This window comes from Trichophyton verrucosum (genome assembly GCF_000151505.1).
Source record: "Trichophyton verrucosum HKI 0517 chromosome Unknown contig00117_1.f1.exp, whole genome shotgun sequence".
In the NCBI taxonomy this organism is placed as follows: domain Eukaryota; kingdom Fungi; phylum Ascomycota; class Eurotiomycetes; order Onygenales; family Arthrodermataceae; genus Trichophyton; species Trichophyton verrucosum.
Genome location: NW_003315559.1, coordinates 45,495 through 70,272, shown reverse-complemented (window position 1 = coordinate 70,272; position 24,778 = coordinate 45,495). Strand labels below are relative to the sequence as shown.

The window sequence follows — 24,778 nt, the reverse complement described above, 5'->3', positions numbered from 1 at the left end:
TCCGTATCTAAACCTCAAGGCAGCAGTGTTGAGCCGCATCAGCCACTGGGGGTAAGTATATAAGCGAGCGCCTTCTGCTGCATCTCAGCTCCTACACTCTTCTTCTTCATCATCTTCCTCTTCCTATTCTTCCCATTTCTGCCTGCTCCAGCAGCTGTATCGGCACACATCAAGTATTGAAGCGCATCAAACACAGAAACGGTTGCTATTTACTCTCCTGCAAGTCCCAGTAAACTCATACGGGCTTATAGCCATGTCGTCATACGAGGTAAACACCGTCGAGCTGTCCCTTCAGGGCACTCCCACAAAGACCGTGACGCTTGCTCCGGAGCGGGCTACCATTGTTCGTGAATTAGCTGATGTGCCGATTAAAGTAAGTCAATACCCCTTGTAAATAACTGATGGATCCCTCATGCTCTCGTCCGATGCGTTACTAATAATGGATAATAGGCTGGCCCTAACAAGATCATCATTTCTGGTTTTGATAATAGAGTCGACTTTGACTCGCTTCGAGTTACTGGCCATGGGCCTGCCACTATCACTGATATCCAGACCTCGGTCGTTGTTCGTGACGAGGATCTCGATGATCTTTATCCTGATGATGACAGCACAGGAGAAGAAATTGACTCAGAAGACCCAGATGATACCTTTGGTGTCGACAGGTCAGAGCTGGACTCAGTCATAGCTGAGATCAAGGAAATATCTGCCAAACTTGCTTATCTTGATAACGACAAGGTATCATCGACTCAGTCCCTAGCATTTCTTGATTCCTATGGTAGGAGCATGCATGCAAAGGATCTTGAAGCCGCCCAAGTGGCAGAATATATCGACGTCTACCAGAAAAAACGAGCCGACTTGCGTGAGACTTATGAGAAAGCGGAGGTGCAGATTGCCGAGTTCAATGAAAAGAAAGAGAAATTAGAGCGGAAGAAAGAGCGGCTGGAGGAAAGATTCGAGGCGGAGAAAGACCGCGCTGCAAAGCCATCGCGTAAGGAGAGGAAGGCCAAGTTGAAAGAGAAGGAATTGAAAGAGAAGAAAAAGCGAGAGGCCCGAGCTGATATCTCGACCTTCTGGAATATCTATACCGGCCGTGTTACTGTTCATATTGAAGGGCATGGCGACGGGACTCTGCCTGAGGACAGAAGACACTCAGCCTCCTCCGTCAAGAAGCCTGATATCAACGATGACATAACTCTATCGTTGACATACGTTACTTCGGTTGCTCGATGGACTCCACGATATGACCTGATGCTAAGCACGCCAACCTCATCTGGCAGCTTGGTCTATCGGGCCGAATACTACAACAGGAGTTGTGAGACCTGGAAAGATACTAACGTTATTCTCTCCACATCTCAGACGACCTTCTCAGGAGTCGATGAACATATCCCTACTCTGTTACCATGGAATGTGGCGCTCAGGAAACATGAAGTAATGGAGTTAGAAGTTGCAACAGACACAATGCCCTCTAAAAAGATGAGCAACTGGACTGGAGCGCTGAGAGCCAGTGCAGAAGGCGTCGAAGCAAAACAACATAGAAAGTTAAAGTCTATGAATGACAATGCGCCGGTAGGCTATCCTCCTCCCTGGCCCACGAACTCTTCCACACAACCGCTGCCCGCGGCACCTCCACCCGTGGCACGCGGGCTATTCGGTTCCGCGGTACCTTTTGGAGCCAACGAAACTGAACGACAATCGCTGACAGTACACCAGGCGCAAGGACAGCAGATGATGCAACAAGTCCACGCACATAGTGCACCGCGTTATCAACTTTTCGGTGGTTCAGCTAACAACGACCAACGCACCTCTGCTTTCGGTTTTGGGAATGCGGCAGCATCCCATCCTGGTGGAGCTAATAATGATGAAGACGAAGATTTTGACGACGATGATGATCAGGTAGATGACGATGCATCAACCATCCAGGGATCATCCAATGTTCTTGCATTCAGGCAGTCGTCTCGTCACGACTATGGACTGACCACCACATATAACGTGCCTGGATCACGTACCCTGCAGCCATCCTCTCACGTCAGACGGCATATAATTGCGGAAATTGAGCTCTCCTCCATGACTTTTTCGCATGTGATCATTCCAAAGTTGAAGCCAGCGGCTTTCCTAAAGGCGAGAGTGACGAATACGTCGACCACACCTCTCCTTCGAGGGAAGGCTGGTCTAACTGTCGATGATGCTTTCTTGGGCAAGGCTACTATTCCAAACTGCAACCCTGGAGTGCCATTCAACCTCAACCTTGGAGTTGACCCGGCGATCCAAGTGATATACTCCAAGCCCAAGGTCAGACGCGCAACAACGGGCTACTTCAATAAGGAAGACTGTGCCATTTTCACACGTGTCTGCCGAATCAACAACACCAAGTCTTCGCCGGTATCCCTGGTCGTCCTGGATCAAATCCCCGTCAGCGAAGATGAGCGGATCCGAGTCCGCCTGATTGAGCCAAAGGGGCTTGACAAGGGAGATTCTGCAAAGATCGGAGCTGATGTTTCCATCGACCCCAAGAGGGCTAAGGACTGGGGTAAAGGCACCGTCCACATTAACAAAGACGGCGAGGTTAAGTGGGTGATCACTCTGCAGAAGACGGTCGATATCAGACTCGTCCTTGAGTATGAGGCAAAGATCCCAAGCGGCCTGGAAGTCGTCGGCCTCTAGTTAAATCATCACGTCTGTCCATGGGCCTGCGATGAATAACGAATCTCTTTATCAACCAGTATTTTTAGGTAGTTAAATACTTAGTATCTTCAATCAAACCGATCCTTTCTGCTGAGTTCCCTCTGTAAACCGCATGGTCGCCGAATATGGCGGATTTCTCATGTTTTTCTTGATTCTTCGCAACAGCAAAAAAAAAAAAAAAAAATGGAGATGTTGCTGGATTTCAATTCTACGCACGCTGATTGGCTGGGACAAAAAGCGACGCCCATGTTTCTTCGACATCGTCCATCACCAACTTCAACGTCGACCGCAAGCATCGTCTTCGAGCACAGAACAGCAGCGAGGAGAGCCATTGTCTGCGTCTGCACCGTCCAGCGGCCTTCTGAGAGTTGTCTTGATCTTTGTCTGCTGGGATGGCTTCCAAAATACTCCCCTTCACCCTCCGGCAGGCCGGCCGCCAGTCTCTCCCACAGTTCTCTTCGCGGCAATGTCGAACATTCACAACCGCATCGCCCCTCATGAGCGATGTTCTCCACGTCGTAAGTGCCTGATTTGCGATCCGAATTTCTTCAGCCCACTCGACTGGGAAAGTGTGCGCAATGACGAAGTTCAATGGATACTGATGTCTGGATTCCGGGGATTTAGCACCGAAACACTCCTACCAATAACCCAACCATTCCTTTCAAGTTCTCCCAGGAAAACCTTACCGTCATCGACGAGATCCTTAAGCGCTATCCTCCCCAGTATAAGAAGGCTGCCGTCATGCCTCTATTGGACCTTGGACAGCGGCAGCACGGATATACCAGCATCAGCGTGATGAACGAGGTTGCACGCATGCTGGAGATGCCACCCATGCGAGTATACGAGGTTGCTACCTTTTATACCATGTACAACCGTGAGCCAGTCGGAAAGTACTTTGTTCAGATATGTACTACCGTACGTCTTCCATTCCCTTGTATAGACATTATTTGACGTTCTCCTCTTCTAACACTGATGCGTGCGTAGACACCATGCCAGCTCGGCGGCTGTGGAAGTGACAAGATCGTCAAGGCCATAACGGAGCATCTCGGCGTATCATCGCACGGTGCAACAACCCCAGATGGCATCTTCACCGTTCTCGAAGTCGAATGTCTCGGGGCTTGCGTGAATGCGCCAATGGTTCAGATCAACGACGACTACTACGAGGATCTCACACCCGAATCCACTATCCAGCTACTTGATGCTCTCAAAGCTAGTGCCGTTGCTGCTGAGAATGGAACACAGCCCAGCGTAAAGGTTCCACCACCAGGACCCTTGAGTGGCAGACATACTTGTGAAAACAGCGCTGGGTTGACAAGCTTGACGGAGCCACTGTGGGGAAATGAGACCTTGAGAAAAGACGGGGAATTGTAAATTGGGATGAGGTGCGGACCAGGAGTGTTTTTATTACACCATGATGAGCATTATGGGGGCCGAATCTTCCTAGATGAAAGTAGGCGATTCTGCTTCTCATGCTGCTTTTCTACTCTTTTCAATTTTTTGTACAGTATCTTGTACCGGTCAGTTATGCAGTCATATACTTTGCCTTCGACTTGCAGTGGGCCCTTAAATAGACGGGGACTTAATTGACAAGATTATCTAAATTCATGTGCTACCAATATGTTTTCATAACAGATGTTGGACAATATAATATGTCTTTCACAAAGAAAAGGCCGTCACACGGATTATGTAGAGTAAAAAGTAAACGTATAACATGGCTCGATTGTGACTCAAGACAAGAGGTATCAGAATATGGGCTTCTATAGCATGGAACACATACAAAGACATAGAATCGGCAATTCTCTACTTATCGTCAAAATCATCCTGATAGCTCTCTGCGTTTGACCCTTCCAACGGAAACCCTTTCCAATCGATCTTGTCTGTTTCTTCGATCTCGCTCTTCTGGACTGTAATAAACCGATCCCCCCTTTTTGCAAGATACTGCTTCCTGCGCTGCTCAAAAATATTTACTTCCACTCTTCTCAGGGCCAGAACATGGTAAATATGAACATGTTTGAGTTGACCATATCGTCGTGAGCGTCCAATTGCTTGGGCCATCCCGGAGTCATAGTCATACTGTGATCGGGCAACCAAGGGGCCAAAAAATATGATGTGATTTGCATTTTGTAGGTTCCTAAAGTACCACTAATTAGCTATGTGTTTATATCTCAATGACATTGGGACTACTTACAGCCCTGATGCAGTAACATCTCCAAGATTCAATATCAAAACTTTGCTTTTGACTGACTCCTTGCCATTCTGAAATTCAGAAATTTTACTGGTTGGAGTGCGGTCTCCAGGTTGAATAACGGTGTGCGGTATGCTTGCAGCCTCCAGTGCCTTTGATGCTGCATCCATCAACTCAGGGAATTGAATGAAGAGCAAAACTTGATCATCCGCAGGGACTTTCTCTGTATCTTCAAGCAACTCGATAACTGCTGTGAATTTTGAGCTGCCATATTTTGCCAACTTGTCTGTTTGTGTATGCCACTCGGGGTGGCACAAGTCAGTCCACTTGATGATCCGATATTCATGGACCGTTCCGCTGCATCCCTCTAGTAAGCATCTTTCATGAAGCTGGCAACGCTCAATACATGATTCGCATGCACTATGACCGCATTCTCCTAAAATAGAGAGTGACCGAGGATCTTCCCTCTCTGAACTGCAGCTATAGCAAATGAACTTTGAGCTTGGAGGAGGATCTTGGAAGCATTGTACAGCATGATATAGCCGTAAGGCCCGAGTATGAGCTATTGTTTCATAAACTAGCCGACGCAAGCTGTCTGTACAGTAATTAAGATCACTGATCAGCTCCGTTTGGTTCTTTGGGAATTCAGGTCTCGGGTCGTCTGGGTTCTTCTTTTTCTAGAGAAGTTAGCACCGAGAAACGTTATGGATGGCTTCAAATTGAAGGCTTTACTTACTTCAAGTGTCGCAAGGTAGAACATGCTGCCATCGTTAGAATCAGATATTGCTTTGGCTCTTTTTAAAAGCATTTTGATACCAGCAGTAACCAGTAAATCCCCAAACCTATCCTGCTCGATACTTTCCAACAACCTATCAAAATGCGTTGTGCCTTCGTCTAGCTGGCCACGGAGCCAAAGACCCCTTCTTACTCTGGACATAATGTCTGCCGCAAGACTGCTTATTTGTTTGCGCCTAGTATGGATGAGAGGGTTGTCATCCACCAGTTTCATCTCATTTGTTTCCTCCGGTGATGCAGAGTCAGAGGAAGAAAGAGGGTCATTGTAGACAAACAGTGAGCAGCGCTTGCACAATGCCTCTTCCGGGCTACTGCTATTTCCAATGATTTCATCTAGACGGGCTATCTCTTCGGAGTCGTATAGCCCGCGTCCATGTTTTCTCAACCTCAGGTTCTGTGACATTAACTGCATGAAGAGCTCAAGGTAGACTGCACGCTCAGCTGCTGATAGGGACACGCCAATTATATGCTCGGTCCAGGGAATATCATCTATATCGGGTATGTTCTGCTCAAGTCAGCATATACTCATATTGTTAAATAAAGGAGACTCACTTTTCTCATAAACTGGTCCAAGAACCCCTGAGCGATCTGATGTCTCCTCTCATGCCAGACAGTACTCCGTCGGGTAACTAAAGGCTGGAATTGTTCCACCTCTGTTCACATTAGCAATCTATAATTGAGAGCCTATGATACAGTTGTCACACCTGTTCTCTCGCGTTGAATAGTCCGCAATCTCTCGTTCTCGACTTTCCGGCCGTCATCTTCATCGATACCTAAGTTAATACCGAGGAAGGGAGAAAAAGACTTAACATCAGCAAAATTGTTTAGCGGGGGAGTTCCGGACAGAATCCACTTCTTCCTCGATGAGATAGCTAGGGCAGCTGCATAGTTTCTGTCTTTTGAATATGTGAATTCATCGATAATGACTCTGTTAAACTCAAACATATGTAGCAGGGGAGAACGGACTTTTCTCCAGTCAGTACTTGACTGGCAGAGATGGAATATTTCAACAGAAATATTTCCCCCATCCTTGCGGGTTTGTGCAGCCTTTTTTGGTTTTTTGGGCTCCTGTTGTATCTCCATAACTTGACCAACTGGGGAGGCTTCTCGCTTTCGTTTTCCTAGTTCAACAGCTGAATCAATAGAATCGACATTTCCATCTGCCGTATCCTTCACTGTTGTTTCATGGTCAGTGATACCGGCAGCTTGACGCATCTTCTGAAGATGTTCTTGAAATTTTTGCCCTTTCAATCGCCTCGAAGGCTTGTACTTAGATAGGCCGTTCCCTTGCCGAAGCCCCTCTTTTCTATCTTCGATGTATTTCAAGACTGAGAGGGCGCCGGAAGTAAGAAGTCGATCTACTTGTTCGGATAATGAACCAAGGGCATCATGAAGCCATTCAACAAATATTCGGCCTTCTCCTTTGGGTAGCTCGGGAGCAGCAGCAAAACACTCCATCATAGTATAGTATGCAGTTCCTTTCAAAACCGATGTAGATACCAAGACAATGTCGGCTTCCTCGAAATCACGGATGGTAGTAGAACCATGCGAGAAGTTCGTCTTGACTTCCAAAATCCTATAGGTATTCCCTAAAAATTTATGTATTTCTCTCTTCCATTGGTCAAAGAGGTGGCTAGGAACCAAAATCATAGTTGCCTTGATCGGAATACGGCCATTGACAGACGCTGGAACAGTAGCACCATCTTTTTCGTATTGTACGTCAATAAGCCCAAGTGATATTGCGGTTTTTCCATATCCAACCTCGTCTCCAAGGATTCCCCCGAGGACCATCTTCTCTGTTGATGCTTTGCCTTCCGCCCTCCAGTTAATGATTGGTAAAAGAGCCTCAACCACTTCCTCTTCCACAAACACTGGGGCATGATCGCTCTCTTGATTGCACATCCATTGAAGTGAACGTAGTTGTTCTGGCCGTAAATAATGTCGTCTAAAATTTGGAGGCTGAGTGTGAGGTGCATCCAATTTGTTATTCTTTTCCAAAAGCTTGAGTAGTCGACGGGGGATGAACCCTGTTGTGTCTATACACAAGCGCCATTGCAAAGTTACATTGTCTTTAACACCCAGGTTACCGGCTGCCCTGTGGAGAAGGCTTAACACATTCAGGCAAATCTGAAGGTGAAGAATCGAGCTTTCATCAAGAGTTGTAAATCCCAAGAACGGCGCTGGGCGGCTCTTTATGCTTCTCTCGAAGGAAGCAGCATCTTCTGGGTTCTCATATGCATATACACGATCTTTTTCATCGAGGGCCCAAGCTAGACGAGGTTTCTCAGGAGCACACGTTGAACAGTCCAGTTTGAAATCAGGAAAGGATATTTGAACTGTTTCCCAGTCCTCAAATTGCGTAATACCAATTGCCCTCTGCAATACCCATCCAAATTTTTTGAGCATGGAAGCAGATTCCAATAAATTCTCCTTCTTCACCATTCCAGGGACAATTTCTAAATCTGACAAGCCAGCTGGAACTGAGCATTGAATTATAGTGGAATAAGAACCATCACAGGTGCAGCTGCATGACGCAAGAACTTCTGAAGGACCTGGAATGGAAAATTGTGGAGGTGGCGATATTCGGTAGACACTCAACGCAACACTCGCAGATTCCCTCCATTTTCGGTACCAACATGGAACAATATCTTGACCATGGCTGAGATACAATGGGCTCCAATTTGGCCTAACTTCAGCTATTGTATTGCGTGCTTGTCCAAAACCAAGCCGCTCATGCTCAAGTGAGAAAACCCAAGAATCCAACTGATGAGGTCCAATTTCTGTTGGATCCAAGAATAAATAAACAGGGCTGCCTGGGGAATTTAGCCGCTTCCGCAAGCTTCCGCTTGCGGCACCACAGTCAGGCAGCAGTTCATAAGCGCCACGGATGTCTATCTCCAAATTTCTCATTTCTTCAGTCTTTGCATCAATATGAAGAATAGACCATGTTTTCAAGTTTCTAAAGCTTGGATGTTGCAAGCCGGATCGGGCTGGCAAAGAATCAACCAGATCACCACCACCTGCAACCAGAAGGTCAAATTGTGAGCTAATCGGTGATCCAATTAGCCATGTCCCATCAAACAAGCTGCTGCCTCTTGGTGTCATTTTGGCAATGGGACGGCTCAGCATTTGTCGAAGAGGCGAGTTGCTTGGTTCAGATTTACTGGGTATAACATAGAGCAGCCATTGTAGTCCGATTGAAGTGCAAGTAAGCTTGAGGAACGAATTTGTGCCTTCGTAAGTGATTGTCCAGCCACTCTGTCTCATTACCCCCTGGAATTTAAGAACATCGCTGAGAGAATGCTTAATTGAGTTTATGAACGTATCCCAAGCATCATTAACATCTGGTGGCATATCTGACTCTCGTAGGTCCTGGAACATATCGACACTCAAGCCACTGATTTGGAGGCACATGGGCAGTCGGGTTTTGACCTGTGTCTCAAACTCTATTGGTGGCAGACGCAGCTTCAGCTCATCCGTTTCTACCGGTATGTAGCAATGAGGGGGATTTTTACCACATTTCGAGCATGCTGTATGGCCACAAGCGACACAGGTCAAAATAATATCCGACCTTGTCCCTGTATGGCCGTCACAGTAGCAAAGACGTGCGGTTCTGAGGCTAAGCTGGTACAGTTCCCCTGTTAGGATGCCATTATCGTCTGCAATGTTCGCCAACAGTGGCACCATTGTGTGGTTTGGTGCAATTGAACGTTGCTGAAAAATGAGCTCAGAATCGTCATGGTCACAAGGAGTGGTGGGAAGAGGCAATGCTTGATACCCAAGAGTTAATGCAGTGATGATAGCAGCTCCCACTACAGTTGAGGTCATTGCATTTCCTGCCAAGTCATGCAAATCACGCTGGCCATCGTTACCAATCAAAAGTCTGTCGATTGGAATTCCCTGCAAGGCGAGAGCTTCGATTCTCAAAAGAGGGCCACCCCTAGAAGTAATGAAATGCTGCCCCCGGGGTGTTAGGCACCCGGCAACACCGGAAGCCCTCTGGTCCAGCTCTCTATCAAGTCCCTGAGAGAGGTCAATGACGCGGGATTTAGAGTTAATATCGTATCCCCGTGCAATAGTCCTTAGGAAGTTGACATCAAGGGTGTCCCAAACTCGCTCTGTCTGGGTTCTGCTCCATCCATGCCAATAGAAGTCTGGCATTTGACATGTACCATTTTCTTGCCATTTGGTCAAAGGCCTCTTATCTCCGAGACCTTCTCTCATTCTATATCCAAGATGACGGGCTTTGTACCTTGTCCAATCAACTGCTTGACGGTCCTTGTTTGAATTGGCAGAAATATCGTTAACTGCATCTTGGAGGCGGATATCGTCCTGGGATAAGAGAAATTGGGTTACTGGGGAGCTTGCGGGTCTCTCCAATTTCTTCATCAACTGTGCAAAAGCGGATAACTTCTTTGACTTTGCCTCCCCCACCGGTTCTGTCACCAACCTTCTCTGATCAATGCAAATCATATATCCTCTTTCCCGAGTCTGTGGAAGGTAATAGTTTTTAGAATCAATTTTCATATGATAACCATTGTAATTGATTTCTTGCAATATGGTTTTGATTTGCTCCCAGGGGGCAGAGCAAACATTCTCCAGGACAACCAATGCTGGACGGCATCTTTGCATATATCGAATGACTCCATAGAAGGTGTGGCCGGACTCTCCCATCTCCTCGAGTGTTTTTCGGTAAAAGTTGAGAGCAGAAAAATCAACACAGGAGAAGCCAACTACAAGAAGGTCAGGATCTGTAGGGACCTTTTTTACCGATCCAAATGCAGTAGTCCTATTCAGAATGTCAATATCTATTCAAGCACTTTTGCAATAGGGTAAGTATATACGCTTCTTCTGCCACGAGTTCATTGACATCTCTAAAAATAATTTCTGGAGAAAAATTCCTTTGTATGTAGGACTGTTTAAATGCATCTATCTCTGCACTAAATAGATGGTGGAGGCGGAATGTTTTTCCAGTAATCTGTCGAAGACCTATAATTCGGATAGTAAGCCAATGAACCATGATGAAACGGATTGAACATACTGCTTTGTATCATTTCCAGGGCCAAGAGAGGTGACTCGGTGCCAGAACACATGGTCGCAACGCGTAGTTCTCGAGAGCCAATATGTTTGAGGAAAGAATCGAAGCCATTCTTCAGAGCCTGGGCAGTGAGGTCTTCAAAAATATCTTCAATCTTGCATATCGGAGGAAGAGATCTATCGAGCCCGGGCTTTGGTCGTTCACCAGGCAAAATAGTATACTTCCCTCTAAGTATTTCGGGAGGCACTGATACCAGTAGAGACCTTACCTCTTCCGAGACAGCTTCATGGACACTAGGAGGGCTTTCCAGACATTTCTCTCGCGAAGGAAAATCAATCGACGTGTCAAGAAGGGATTCAATATCCGTATCAGAGGTTCGGGGCGAAGGTATACTGCTATTTGACACAGAAGATATCGAGTTAGACGCGTCTGTCTCTCTTGGAGAACTGCGTCCCTTTGCTATATCCACGCTAATAGAAAGAGTAAGGCCTTGAAATATAGTCAATCCGAGACACAGCGCGTAAACACCCAAAAGTTCGAGTTGTAGCAAATTGGTTTAGGCGTGATATGAACAAGATGGATATGTGATTCAGAGTAAAAGAAAAGCAATGTGAAGACCGAGATAATGCGGCGCACAGCATATGCTGTAATGTAGGCTCATAGCAACCTAGCGGAGATCTCCATGGAAATACACTAAGAGTATTTCACTGCTGCCAATATTGTTATTAGGGGTATTTAGTATTAAAAGATTGTATATAGGCAGTTTTCAGTTTGTAATCTATTCTTTGGATATATAACAATATCATTGTTGATATGTTTGACTTTCGGGCCTTTATATGGAAATGGAGATATATAATCATCCTGGATCTTCAGAATCTTGGTATAGAGGTCAAGGAGGAGCTAGACCTTCTTGACTATACCAAAAAAGTATTATTCTATATAGTATTGTATAAATGTTGATGAGTTTGATACCAATAGTCATCTATAGAGCTCCGTTGGGTTGCAGGAATGCTATATAAGATAGACATAAAGTCTCTAGTTAGTCAAATCCAATCAAACCTTATTGGATGGAAAAACGGTAAAAAGATAAAGTATCGCTAGTATTATCAAATAGAGTGGTAATATAAATAATAGTATCTTAACTAGCTGTGTTAATTATTCTGTTTATAAATTTCTAAAGCACTCTGAAGTTGTTTTTTGATATCAAATCTTAAATAACAGTCACGTGAACATAGCTAGTTATGCCTAGAGATAGACATGGCCAAAGGCTATAGTAATTAAGTAGGGAGAAAGAGAGCTAAATTAACAGAAGAGATAGTTCATTTTATTGAAACTGGAGTAATGAATATAATATAAGGGAAGAAATAGACAGAGTTTGGATAGTGATAGTGATCAAAGTAGATGCACAAAAGGCACCCTAGGTAGCATTATGATAATCTAGCTTTCAACCTTTGAATATCACTCCAAGAACACCATCATGACAATGCCAGAGTATAAAACCGCCCATTCCACCGTTGCGCCAAAGAAATCGAGTCATAGCTGGTGTAGTTATACATGTATAACAAGGAAGCATACTTAACCATTTTATGCCGTCCAGATTCTTTTAAGTTCAACAATCAAAGAAAACATGCAAGTAGTAGGCTACCTCATTCCTCCTTGAAGCAGTTGCTGTCTTAATACCATGATTTGATTGCGTTCTGTTGGCGGAAGAGCGTCGATTGCCGCTTGCGGCATGTTCAACACTTGCTGCAGTAGCTCTTCTTGACCAGGGACTTGTGCTACCGGTGGAGGTGCCTGTTGCTGAGGTGCAGCCTGTGGTGGAGGAGCGAAAGGGGTGGCATGTAGAGGAGGTGTTGCAACCTGGCCTGGAGCTGGGGGGTATGGCTGGTACTTCTGCTGCATCTGGGGTGGTGCTTGCTGAGCTGCTTGAGCTTGGGATGCCTGATCTACAACCGAGCCTAGCGTGTTGTAGTCAACTAGATTCATGAGAAGGAGTGCTTGAAATATAGCATATGCAAGCTGAGGGGCTTGTCTTAGGAGTTCAGTGGCCCGAGCGGGGTCTGCCATGACTAGCGATTTCATTTGCGATAGAACATCCAGTAGTTGAGGAGCCGGGAGGGAGGATAAGGTCTGTGATATGGCGTTGGGACATGTCAGGTTTGGAGGCAAATCGGCACCGGGGGGCAGGGCTGGTAACAGAGGGGCTTGTGAGCTCTGCCCATCTTGCCCGGCGCTGCTCGACACGCCTGGCTGGGCTTGCTGCGAATAGTCCGGAGGAACTGAGTCCTTTTCATTGTTGTGAGGCCAGTCAACTCGAATTTTCCGTCCCATAACTTCGTAATCGTTCAAGTTGCGAATTGCAGAAGCGGCGGCATCAGCATCGGCGAAATCTGCAAAACCATATCCCTTGGGCTTCCCCGTCTCCGGGTTTATCATAAGCCGGAATTTTGTCACCGTCCCTGCAGAACTGAGTATATCCTTCACCTGTTCCTCCGTAAGATCTAAGATATCAAACCCGTCAGCGCGAGATGCTGGAAGCTAAAGAGAAATCGAGGGAGCGAGGCCAAATACTCACTGTACGGGATATTCCCGAGGAACACGCTCTTTCCTGACCGTTCTGGAGCCATCTTCTCGTCTTTCTACAGTGCGCCAAACCAACAGAGTCCGAGGAGCAGCCGTTTCCTGGAGTCCCGCCGCGTTGTCTTGTCGATGGTTGTTTTTTGCTTGCGTCGCGCAAGAAGTTCGACTTCTGGTCGTCTGTCCAAGCTTCCCCGATCGGGACTAGCGCGCGTCCTTGCTAAACTTCTTCACTTTCTCCAGACTCTGAAAGCAGCAGCAGAAGCAGATACAAGAAGGACGGACTGAAAGGAAAACCAGCAACGCCTTTGGTCTTTCTCGCTTTTATATCAGAACACCATGGCAGACCCCCGCGAGACCTGGCAGAAGCTGCAGACCGCTATCCAGCAGCAGGGAAGGAGAGGGTTCGGCGCTGGCGGACCGCCTGGCGGAAAAGCCATTGGTGGTATCGGAGCCTTGATTGCGCTGGGACTTGGGGGTTACGTGCTCTCAAATTCTCTGTTTAACGGTATGTTCCGCCGATTGAGAGGTATTTTGTCGAATACGGGCTGATTGCGACATGTGGTGCAGTCGACGGTGGTCACCGAGCAATCAAATACACAAGAATAGGTGGTGTGAAGAAAGAGATATACAATGAAGGTAAGCAAGCTCTCATGGCGCTTCAATATACAATATATCCATGCTAATATGCCATAAGGAACACATTTTCAAATCCCATGGTTTGAGACTCCTATAATTTACGATGTCCGAGCGAAACCGCGCAATGTTGCGTCTCTTACAGGCACCAAGGATCTGCAGATGGTCAATATAACCTGCCGTGTGCTATCACGACCGCGAGTCGAGGCTCTTCCACAGATTTACCGTACCCTCGGAACTGACTTTGACGAGAGAGTTCTTCCATCCATTGTTAACGAGGTTTTGAAGAGTGTGGTGGCCCAATTCAACGCTAGTCAGCTTATCACACAGCGAGAGAGCGTTGCTCGTCTTGTACGAGAAAATTTGGCCAGACGTGCGGCACGCTTCAATATAATGCTTGATGACGTTTCTCTAACGGTATGGTTTACCTCATTTCATATTTTTTTTTTTTCTCTGACTGGATTAATCTAACTGTTTTTAAAGCATCTTGCCTTCTCTCCCGAGTTCACTGCCGCCGTTGAAGCCAAACAAGTTGCCCAACAGGAGGCCCAGAGAGCCGCCTTCATTGTTGACAAGGCTCGCCAGGAGAAACAGGCCACTGTTGTCAGAGCACAGGGTGAGGCTCGATCTGCCCAGCTTATCGGAGACGCCATCAAGAAGAGCAAGAGTTATGTTGAACTACGAAAGATCGAGAACGCCAGAAATATCGCCCACATCCTTCAGGAAGCTGGTGGAAAGAACAAGATGTACCTTGATTCTGAAGGTCTGGGCCTGAATGTTACAGCTCACGGTGATTCGTCTGATTAAGTTCTTGGGCATGGCACAGTCTCCTGAAGCCTCTGCATAGCTGGTCTGCGGCGTTCATCAGAGGTAAGGGAGGAAGTTTGGTTTCGTTTTAAGCTTGTGTATAAATACCTGTACCACTTTATTCTACTCTACTACATGTTCAAAATCTCCTCAATCTCCTGTAATACAGCTGCATGAATACGACAGATATGTCTTGAGGCAGACAATCCTGTTTGCTTTTGTAATCATTTACCTTATGAGAGAAGTAGATTAGGTGCGGGCTTAACGTTACACTCCTTTTCATAAGCCAACTACCAAAACCTTTCAACCTCATGCCGGGGTTTTTTGAATATTGGGCCACTTGACCACTTTCACTGCAAAGGAAAACTGGATGATACCCTTACTGCAGTCAGCGACAATTAGCCAATGGGATATTTATAAGAGGTGTCAAAATAATACTCGTGTCCCACCAAATATATCCCCAGCCTTGCACCAAATCACGCGCTGAAAAGTTATACCCATGTTACAGCGGTCCAGGAGATATAAATACGGAAAGATGACCAGTACTCCAAATATCTCTAGCTGCGTTGTTGTTTGGACGGAAGTGCCACCTCTGCTTATCCTGTTTATACCCGCAGCAGCCTCAGCAGGTCTGTTGTCCTTACAAGATGGTGGAAGCAGCTGGGCTTGTCCTTGGAATAAATAGCAATCATATGAAAACAAGGGTTAAAATTTTTGATGTGATCGATTGCGGTAAAAAAATGCGGATCTCGACTCCAGGATAGATATGGGCTGCAACAGTGCTAGAGGAACATGGCGATACGCTGAGCCTAGTCTCGCCGAACAAACCTGGGCCCCCTTTTGAGTCCTTTTTAGAGTGTATCAAATCTTCGGTTCACTGTGAATGAACGCCAGATTCGTGCATCGATTAAAAAGGCAGCTTGGGCAATCCACGATAAGAAGAAATTTCAGACGTGGTCTCGCCACCGGCACGCAGACCAGGACCCCACAGAGAGCAACATAAAGTCCACTTTAGAGAACTGCATCGGTTCCCGCGACAGCATTTTTATAATGTAACAAGATTGGGAGAGACTCGAGCACGCCGTCTGAAGAAGATACCATTGATATAATGGTTATTAATGCCACGGGTACCGGAGATGCCGGGGTGCTTGCTAGAGCATAATGTGCAGAGAGAGGGAAAAAATACAATTATAAGGAAGGCCGGAGGTCCTTGTTATACTTGTGCTGTCCGAGCAGCGAGTAAGGGGGCTTTTGGGGTGGGGGTATTGATATGGGTTTCTTAGTATATTCAGGTGTTTCAGTGAAGTAGCTTAAGTATGAAGTTTAACCTCAGACTACCAGCATATAATGAGATCAGAATCGTAGATAAGACAAACTATTTACAGCTAGCAAATAGTTGTTTATATGTGAGGTTGAAATAAAGTTGACTATTTGGACGCTGAACACTTTTTTCGCTCGATCGCCGAGTGGTGGAAATATAACCCAAATTTTTAATTCAACAACGAAAAAATCTACACAAGCATCAACCTCTACCATAATACTAATTGGTAATATTGGCTCTCGAAAATGGAAGACCCAAGTGATGCAGCCATTGGCTCTATTGATGTCGATCTTGATACCCAGGAGATACTGCTGGCCGCATCACAGCACGATGTTGCAAAACTGCGCGAGCTTATCCGCAGCAATGAAAAGGACGAGAACCCCGCCAACGCAAAAGACCCAGAGACGGGATATACGCCTTTGCATGCAGCTATAGCAGCATGTGAACCTGAAAAGACCAATGTCACAAATGGCGATACAGGCGAGCATACGACAAGTGAACAGGAGACGATAGAAGGCGGGGTGAAGACCGTGAAATTTTTGCTTCTGGAAGGAGCTATATGGAACGATCTGGATGCCAATGACGAAACCCCCGGGTGTATGGCCAGAAGGCTCGGGCTTACGGAGTTGTACCAGCTAATGGTTGATGCTGGCGTGCGCGCAGAGCTGTTATTGAACCGGTTGGAGGGGTACGAGCAGCTAGAAGACGAGGATGAAGAAACTGAGACTACAGAAGAGAAAGAGGCGGAGGATGATGCAGCTGAAGGTGAAAAGCCGGCTGAGGCTGCTGATGCGACGGCTGGAGAAGCGGTTGTCCAAGATCCAAGTGTCAGTAATGAGCATTACCTGAATTCTGGATTGACATTCCAGGAGAATAGGCTGCTAGATGGAGATAAGAACGGAGTGATGATGGCGTGGGAAACCGGTATAATGGAGAAGTCAGCCAAAGCCTTACTCCCTACGCCAGGACTTAGAGTGTTGAATGTCGGACACGGCATGGGAATCGTTGACGGAATTCTTCAGACTCTGCAACCAAGTGCCCACCATATCATTGAGGCACATCCAGCTGTGGTAGCAGATATGAAGAGCAAGGGATGGCATGAAAAGGAGGGGGTGACAGTACACGAAGGCAGGTGGCAAGACATCCTACCCAAACTCGCTGCTGAGGGAGTGATGTTTGACGCCATCTACTATGATACCTTTGCTGAGTCGTACTCGGACTTCCGCGACTTTGCTTCAGAGCATGTGATAGCATTGCTCGAGCCGGAGGGGCGATGGAGTTTCTTCAACGGCATGGGAGCTGACAGGCAGATCAGCTATGATGTGTACCAGAAGGTGGTGGAGATGGACCTGATGGAGGCTGGATTTGATATCGACTGGACGGACATTGCAGTGCCCTCACTGGAGGGCGAGTGGGAGGGCGTCAGGAGGAAGTACTGGGTCGTCGATAACTACAGACTGCCCTTGTGTAGATACTCTGATTAAATCGTTGTTTATAGCCATCGAAGGTTGCTTCCTCCAGCGTCTTTTAGGGCTCCTACCCTGCTCTTCTGGTGAACAGGAAGTAGGCGCCTTTCCTCACATCAAGTCAGCCCGGCTAGCTCAATCGGTAGAGCGTGTGACTCTTATACTCTTATAGCAAGTTTATAACGGTTGGCCATCACAAGGCTGCGGGTTCGAGCCCCGCGTTGGGCTTCCTTTTTTTTTTTTCCTTTTGTTTTTCATTTTAATGTATATTTTTTTTTTCTCTGTTTTATCTTGCTAATATTTTCTAGCTATGGGCTTCTATTATTTCCATTAGAAGAATTTTTTATTCTGATCGTTTTTTTTTCCAGACACTTTTCATCGTCTGGAGGTCATTTTTTTTGCGTGTGTGCGCTTGTTGGCGCGCGCTTACCTAATAAAACCACTTAACGCGCTTCGCGTCCCAAAGAAGAAACGCGACGATTTCGCATCAAACAAAATCTTTTGAACCGCCCGGCTTTCTTCGCCAGCGAAAGCACCAACCACATCGTCACGACCGGAATGACTTCATGTTGAACGTCCTTTACTGTTATCGTAATTGATCATGTCTACTCCTTCGTCGTCTCGTCGTCGTGGACGTCCCTCGCGGTCGTCTGCTAACTCTACTCCGTCCAGGGGCACTGCGCAACCGCAGGTGGTTATCTCCAGCCCCGCCCCTTCTCGCCAGACTCAGGACAATTCAGACCAGACCACGACGCCTCGCAACCGGAGAGTAGCTGACAATGGGATCCCTTCTTCATCGCCTATTTTCTTCCAGTCGTCTCCAGCCGGGGCCGGGCCTGCAGCCAATGCCGCGCCAGACCGAAGCTCCCCGATGCCGTCTTCTCCTCTAGGCGATCGTGACACTACTCCACGGCCTACTCGCCCATTAGTTGAAGGTTTGTCCTGCCGACTATGTGAAGTGTTGTATAGCTGTACTAATTCCTGCATAGACTCTTCGCCTATAAGGTACATGTCGAGTTCCAGTCCAGGACGACCAGGAAACAGTCAAGCCCGACGGAATGATATACCCACCAGTAGCAGTGGCTTATTTATCCGTTCTTCTAACCCCAATGGCATTACTACACGAAGAGGCGATATCCATTCAGATACGTTCTCTACCACCGGTTCCGGGCGCAGGACACTGTTTGTTGACGAAAGCGGTCTGCCAGTCCGCAACCGTGAGCCGCTGTCTGATGCTACATTCTCCAATCTCAACCCCGACACATCGGAGGCAGAAATTCTAGGAGGGAATTCCACACGAGTAATATGGGGTACAAATATAGCCGTCTCAGATACTATGTCATCATTCAGAAACTTCCTTTACAACTTTGCTAGGAAACACCGTATGATCTACGACGGTGCCACTGAATCTGAAATCCGTGCACTAGGCTCTTCGGCCGATGAGAAGGAATATGTCAGGATGCTGAACGAAATGCGACAGCTTGGTATCACTGGCCTCAACCTTGACCTCCGAAATCTCAAGGCCTTTCCGCCCACCACCAAACTATGGCATCAAGTTCAATCTTACCCTCAGGAAATAATCCCAATGATGGATCAATGCATCAAGGATGTCATGGTTGGGTTAGCTGGGGAAGAGATAGAGCGTGCACGGCAAAGAAATCAGCGAAGACCAGCGGCAGCTGCGAGAGATGCTAGCTCTATTCCTGCATTTCCTAGCTCAGACGCCGATGGAAATGGAAACGCCCCTGCTCAACAGGATTTGTCTAGTATTCTGGCAGATATTGAAAGCAGAACATACAAGGTCTTTCCGTTTGGCTTGGATAAGTCTATAAACATGAGAGATTTGGATCCGGGTGGTATGTTCCAGCTTTTTCCCTACAGATGTTACTCCTATATCTGACCATCAATAGACCTGGACCGCCTTATAAGTGTAAAGGGCCTTGTCATTCGAGCAACTCCCGTCATACCGGATATGAAAGAAGGTATATATTATTCTATCCATTTTACCGTAAACTCCTAATATTAACAAACTTTGCAGCATTTTTCCGATGCGATGTATGTTTCCACTGTGTCAGAGTTAACATCGATCGGGGAAAAATTGCCGAACCTACGCGCTGCCCACGACAGCTTTGTGATGCACAGAACTCAATGCAGTTAATCCATAACCGCTGCATATTTGCCGACAAACAAATCATACGTCTCCAAGAAACACCAGACTCGATCCCAGATGGCCAAACGCCTCATTCAGTATCACTCTGTGCATATGATGAATTGGTGGACATGTGTAGGGCTGGTGATCGAATAGAGGTCACTGGTATCTTCCGATCCAACCCAGTTCGAGTTAACCCGCGACAGCGAAGCACAAAAGCGCTTTTCAAGACTTATGTTGATGTTTTGCATGTTCAAAAGATGGACAAGAAGAAGCTTGGAATTGATGCGTCAACAGTGGAGCAGGAACTCTCAGAAAATCTTTCCCGGGAAGTCGACCAAGTGCGGAAGATTTCACAGGAAGAAGAAGAGAAAATCAAGCAAACTGCAGCTCGGCCAGACGTTTATGAATTGCTGGCTCGGTCGTTGGCCCCCAGCATTTACGAGATGGAAGATGTTAAGAAGGGCATCCTCTTACAGCTTTTTGGAGGGACAAACAAGACTTTCGAAAAGGGCGGAAACCCCAGATACCGAGGAGATATTAATGTTCTGCTCTGTGGAGACCCTTCAACATCGAAGTCACAGCTGCTTAAGTATGTGCATAAGATTGCACCTCGAGGCATATATACCAGCGGCAAGGGTTCGTCTGCAGTCGGTTTAACAGCCTATGTGACTCGAGATCCGGAATCCAAACAGCTGGTGTTAGAGTCTGGTGCACTGGTCCTGTCCGATGGGGGAGTTTGTTGTATCGATGAATTCGATAAGATGAACGACGCTACCCGATCAGTTCTCCATGAAGTCATGGAACAACAGACAGTGTCCATTGCAAAGGCTGGCATTATCACCACCTTGAACGCAAGAACTAGTATTCTTGCCTCAGCCAATCCAATTGGAAGCAAATACAACCCCAATCTCTCTGTACCCCAGAATATCGACTTACCCCCCACTCTTCTTTCCCGATTCGACTTGGTGTACCTTGTCCTCGACCGCGTGGACGAGCAGAACGATCGTCGCTTGGCAAAACATATGGTAGGGATGTACCTAGAAGATGCGCCTGAGACAGGCTCGTCTGAGGAGATATTGGTAAGATTCGACCCTTCCCCGTCCAAATAATACGTGAAACGTGTGCTAATTTAGTCGCTAGCCCATTGAATTCCTTACCAGTTACATCACTTATGCAAAGACACGCATTTCGCCCAAGCTCACCCCCGCTGCAGGCGCGGCGCTTACAGATGCATATGTTGCTATGCGTAAGCTAGGAGATGACATCCGAGCAGCGGAACGCCGTATCACTGCTACTACACGCCAACTGGAGTCTATGATCCGTCTCTCCGAGGCTCATGCAAGAATGAGGCTCTCTGAAGAAGTAACGGCCGACGATGTCGAAGAAGCAGTCAGACTTATCCGATCTGCCCTGAAGCAAGCTGCTACAGATGCTCGCACAGGCCTAATTGATATGAGCCTACTGACAGAAGGCACAACTGCACGAGAGCGAAGATTGCGAGATGACATGAAAAAGGCCATCCTGGCAATAGTGGACGAGCTTGGCGGACGCGGTACAGGGGCTCGATGGGCTGATGTGCTGAGGAAGCTGAACGAAGGCACCGTCCCTGTCGAAGGGGCTGAGTTTATGGAGGCTGTTAAGTCGCTTGAGACCGAAGGCCTGGTCAATGTTGTTGGCGAGGGTGCCAGGCGGACCATCCGCCGTGTCTTGGGGACTATCTAGACCATAGCGTAGACGATATCTTTTACTATGTTGCACCCTTCCATATCCCAGCAACAACCGACATCTCTCTTTTAGAGTCTTTTAGTACTATTCTGTATATACTCTGTAGACGCCCTGTACACGCGCATGAGTGCTTACTAATCATGATTGACGTCAAGTTAACCTCGGATAAACTATGGCCCGTGCCCGTCGGGCGGCAACCTTGTTTGCACGTGACCACAAGCCTTATGCCGATTGGTGGACATCACCTGACCCGCTTATCGCAGAAACTTCTTTTGCGTCTTCGTCGCTTTCGATTCGCCTCTTTTTTCGTGGTCTCGCCGGATTCGCTGCACGATCTCGTGTTGAGTCGTCCCGTCTGTGGGGACTTTTACCTGCGAAGAGCTAGGTAAGCTTGGTGCAATCAACCAAGCGCAAGGTATCCTAGTGTTAACGCGCAGGCGAGATGGCTCTCTCCTCTCCCCGGGACCTCCTCCTCCTCCTCCCGTCACTCTTCATCGCCGTGCCGTGCAGTCTTTCGTTGAGAATCCCCAATTCAGGAGAGCTCGTAGCCGTCAGTTCGAAACTACGATGAGGTACGTCTGCTCGGCTTTGCTGCCCTCTTCTCCCCGTATTTTAACGTTTCCTCCCCCCCAGCCGTCGCTCGGTGCTTGTTTTCCTTGGAAAGAGAGAAAAAGACGAGACGGAAGAAGAAGACCTGAATAGCTGATTGTATCTGATTTCCTTGACGATAGGTTCGGGCAGCAGCTGCGTTCGTCGCTGATTAAAGAGTACGCCTGGCATTACATTGCCTATGAGGACCTTAAAGATGCGTTGAAGACGCCATTTGAGACTGAACCGACGCCCGAAAACCCTTCGCCAAAACGCAAGCCATGGACCGAAGAGGATGAAAGACGGTTCGTTGCTCTGCTGGAAAGCGAGCTCGACAAAGTTTTTACCTTCCAGAAAGTGAAGAGCGATGAGATCGTTCGGCGCATCAAGGCCAGCGATAAAGAGGTGAGCGAGGTGGTTGGGCGACTGGACCAGGCCACCGCTGCTGGCGGGTCAGTGAGAAACCGACAGCCTCCTCCCTCCGACGATGACTTTTTGCTGCTCGAGGAAGACCTCAGTGATATTATTGCAGATGTCCATGATCTTGCAAAATATACCCAGCTGAACTACACTGGTTTCCAGAAGATTATCAAGAAGCATGATGTAAGTGTTTCTTTTTCCTAATTGGGCATGTTTTCCCATTTGCTGATAAGTGGGCCAACGTTGAATAGAAACAAACCAGCTGGTGTCTCCGACCGGTTTTTGCTACTCGCCTGAGAGCAAAGCCATTCTTCAAGGACAATTACGATGCCTTTGTGGTCAAACTGTCCAAGCTGTATGATCTGGTCAGGACAAAAGGCCACCCTGTGGAGGGAGACAGCGCTGCTGGTGGGTCGCAACAGAATTTTGTTCGCCAAACCACCAAGTACTGGGTCCACCCAGACAACATCACAGAGCTCAAGCTTATCATCTTGAAGCATCTGCCCGTTCTTGTCTTCAATGCGTCAAAGGAATTCGAAGAAAGTGATGCTGCCATCTCTTCAATATACTATGATAATACCGATACCTGGGAACTCTATACCGGGCGATTGAAGAAGACAGAAGGAGCTGAAGCCATTCGCCTAAGATGGTACGGCGGAATGGAGAATGATCAAATCTTCGTTGAGCGTAAGACACATCGCGAGGACTGGACTGGAGAGAAGTCTGTCAAGGCTCGATTCCCGATTAAAGAGAAATACGTCAATGCCTATCTGGAAGGGCGTATGACCGTGGAATCTATCTTTGAAAAGGCACGCAAGGAAGGGAAGAAGAGCGAAAAGCAGATCGCGGACTGGGAACAGCTCGCTCGAGAGATCCAGTACCGTGTTATTACCCGACAACTCGTCCCCGTAAACAGATCGTTCTACCATCGAACCGCCTTCCAGCTTCCAGGTGACGCCAGAGTTCGTGTCTCCCTCGACACTGAACTGACTATGATCCGAGAAGACAACCTCGATGGCCGTCAACGATGTGGTCAGAACTGGCGCCGAATGGATATTGGAATCGACTACCCATTCAAACAGCTCCCCGCCGCAGATATTGAGCGGTTCCCTTACGCCGTGCTTGAAGTCAAGCTTCAGACCCAAGCCGGCCAAGAGCCTCCACAGTGGATTAAGGAGCTTACTTCAAGCCATCTAGTTGAGGCCATGCCCAAGTTTAGTAAATTCATTCATGGAACTGCAACCCTCATGCCAGATCGTATCAATCTGCTCCCCTTTTGGATGCCCCAGATGGACGTTGATATTCGCAAGCCCATCACTCCAGGATTTGGTATCGAACGTCCCGTTCAGTCTAACCAGTCAACCAGCGATGACATGCTAGAGAATGACGATTCTGACGATGAAGGTGGTATGCGGGTAGATGGTGCTGATGGAACTGCTCAGACAAATGGTGCTGCTGGCAATGGTATGCAGTACCATGACAGCCAGGCCAACGAGGCCAACGGATATACTGCAAATGAGACCAACAACATGGTTGCTCCTGGTAATCTGCTTGATATTGAAGAACGTATAGCCGCTGACGGCCTTCTTGGTGGCAATGACTTCCCCTTATATGACTCCGAGGATGAATCTAATGCTCAGGACGAGCTGGAGGAGGCCAGACAGGTTGGTGGCTTGCAGTACTACTATAAGCTTACCAAATATAACCTCAAGTCTGCTGGGCGCAATGCCATCCAGTTCTTGAGCTATCTCCGCCCGTTCCCCCAACCTACTGAGCTACCCGAAGGTGCTGGCGGTGGCCGCAACCGTCGTATTCTAGGAGATGACATCCAGGTTAAGAGGTTCAAAGCTCCCAAGGGCAAGAGTAAGTTGTTGCGAACCATCCGATTCTCTTGGATTTCTACTAACATCATTCCAGGAATCCATGTTCCAGTCCGAGTTGAGCCCAAGGTGTTCTTCGCCGTTGAACGTACGTTCCTCTCATGGCTTGAATTCTCTATCTGGGTGAGCGGCATTGCTCTCACGCTTCTCAACTTCGGGCACGATAAAATCAGCATCATCACTGCCTGGGCGTTCACCGTCATGGCCTGTCTACTCCTTGTCTACAGCTTCCTGTTATACATGTGGCGAGTCGATAAGATCCGTAAGCAGCGAGACGTCAAAAACGTGTATCATGAGAAATGGGGCCCAACTATCCTCTGTCTCGGGGTGATCGTCTCGGTCATCATTAACTTCTCTCTGAGAGCCAAAGCCGGCGGACTGTTCGGCCCTGGTGGAAGTGCCAACAACACCGGTACACTAGTGATTGCCAGTAGTAAGTAGTGGGCTTACCATTGGCATCTGATCAATCTATTCATACATATACAAGCATTGGATGATGATCTATG

General features: G+C 47.4%; 8 protein-coding genes and 1 pseudogene across 9 annotated transcripts; 7 read left to right on the top strand and 2 right to left on the bottom strand.

Annotated features, from left to right (window-relative positions):
• Positions 1-253: 253 nt before the first annotated feature.
• On the top strand, positions 254-2,661 carry TRV_01456 (uncharacterized protein; the record flags this gene model as incomplete). The annotated part of the gene is made up of 2 exons (XM_003024343.1): positions 254-373; positions 451-2,661. 2 exons carry the CDS (start codon positions 254-256, stop codon positions 2,659-2,661), a joined length of 2,331 nt encoding a protein of 776 aa, XP_003024389.1.
• Positions 2,662-2,794: 133 nt separating this feature from the next.
• Positions 2,795-4,053, top strand: TRV_01455 (uncharacterized protein; the record flags this gene model as incomplete). The annotated part of the gene is made up of 3 exons (XM_003024342.1): positions 2,795-3,253; positions 3,307-3,597; positions 3,667-4,053. 3 exons carry the CDS (start codon positions 2,795-2,797, stop codon positions 4,051-4,053), a joined length of 1,137 nt encoding a protein of 378 aa, XP_003024388.1.
• Positions 4,054-4,482: 429 nt separating this feature from the next.
• On the bottom strand, positions 4,483-10,988 carry TRV_01454 (SNF2 family helicase, putative; the record flags this gene model as incomplete). The annotated part of the gene is made up of 8 exons (XM_003024341.1): positions 4,483-4,813; positions 4,871-5,544; positions 5,604-6,167; positions 6,215-6,315; positions 6,367-10,451; positions 10,507-10,651; positions 10,704-10,927; positions 10,969-10,988. The coding sequence occupies 8 exons, from the start codon at positions 10,986-10,988 to the stop codon at positions 4,483-4,485; spliced, it is 6,144 nt and encodes a 2,047-aa protein (XP_003024387.1).
• Positions 10,989-12,341: 1,353 nt separating this feature from the next.
• TRV_01453 (uncharacterized protein) lies at positions 12,342-13,327 on the bottom strand (the record flags this gene model as incomplete). The annotated part of the gene is made up of 2 exons (XM_003024340.1): positions 12,342-13,231; positions 13,276-13,327. 2 exons carry the CDS (start codon positions 13,325-13,327, stop codon positions 12,342-12,344), a joined length of 942 nt encoding a protein of 313 aa, XP_003024386.1.
• A 289-nt stretch (positions 13,328-13,616) lies between these two features.
• Positions 13,617-14,720, top strand: TRV_01452 (uncharacterized protein; the record flags this gene model as incomplete). The annotated part of the gene is made up of 4 exons (XM_003024339.1): positions 13,617-13,785; positions 13,848-13,916; positions 14,059-14,330; positions 14,397-14,720. The coding sequence occupies 4 exons, from the start codon at positions 13,617-13,619 to the stop codon at positions 14,718-14,720; spliced, it is 834 nt and encodes a 277-aa protein (XP_003024385.1).
• Positions 14,721-16,286: 1,566 nt separating this feature from the next.
• On the top strand, positions 16,287-17,525 carry TRV_01451 (uncharacterized protein; the record flags this gene model as incomplete). Its single annotated transcript, XM_003024338.1, has 1 exon — positions 16,287-17,525. The coding sequence occupies one exon, from the start codon at positions 16,287-16,289 to the stop codon at positions 17,523-17,525; it is 1,239 nt and encodes a 412-aa protein (XP_003024384.1).
• Positions 17,526-17,631: 106 nt separating this feature from the next.
• TRV_01450 lies at positions 17,632-17,735 on the top strand (annotated as a pseudogene). Its single transcript has one exon. The product of its transcript is annotated as a tRNA-OTHER (tRNA).
• A 373-nt stretch (positions 17,736-18,108) lies between these two features.
• Positions 18,109-21,381, top strand: TRV_01449 (uncharacterized protein; the record flags this gene model as incomplete). The annotated part of the gene is made up of 5 exons (XM_003024337.1): positions 18,109-18,442; positions 18,536-19,363; positions 19,418-19,489; positions 19,546-20,738; positions 20,800-21,381. 5 exons carry the CDS (start codon positions 18,109-18,111, stop codon positions 21,379-21,381), a joined length of 3,009 nt encoding a protein of 1,002 aa, XP_003024383.1.
• A 705-nt stretch (positions 21,382-22,086) lies between these two features.
• Positions 22,087-24,713, top strand: TRV_01448 (uncharacterized protein; the record flags this gene model as incomplete). Its single annotated transcript, XM_003024336.1, has 2 exons — positions 22,087-22,575; positions 22,644-24,713. The coding sequence occupies 2 exons, from the start codon at positions 22,087-22,089 to the stop codon at positions 24,711-24,713; spliced, it is 2,559 nt and encodes an 852-aa protein (XP_003024382.1).
• Positions 24,714-24,778: the final 65 nt, after the last annotated feature.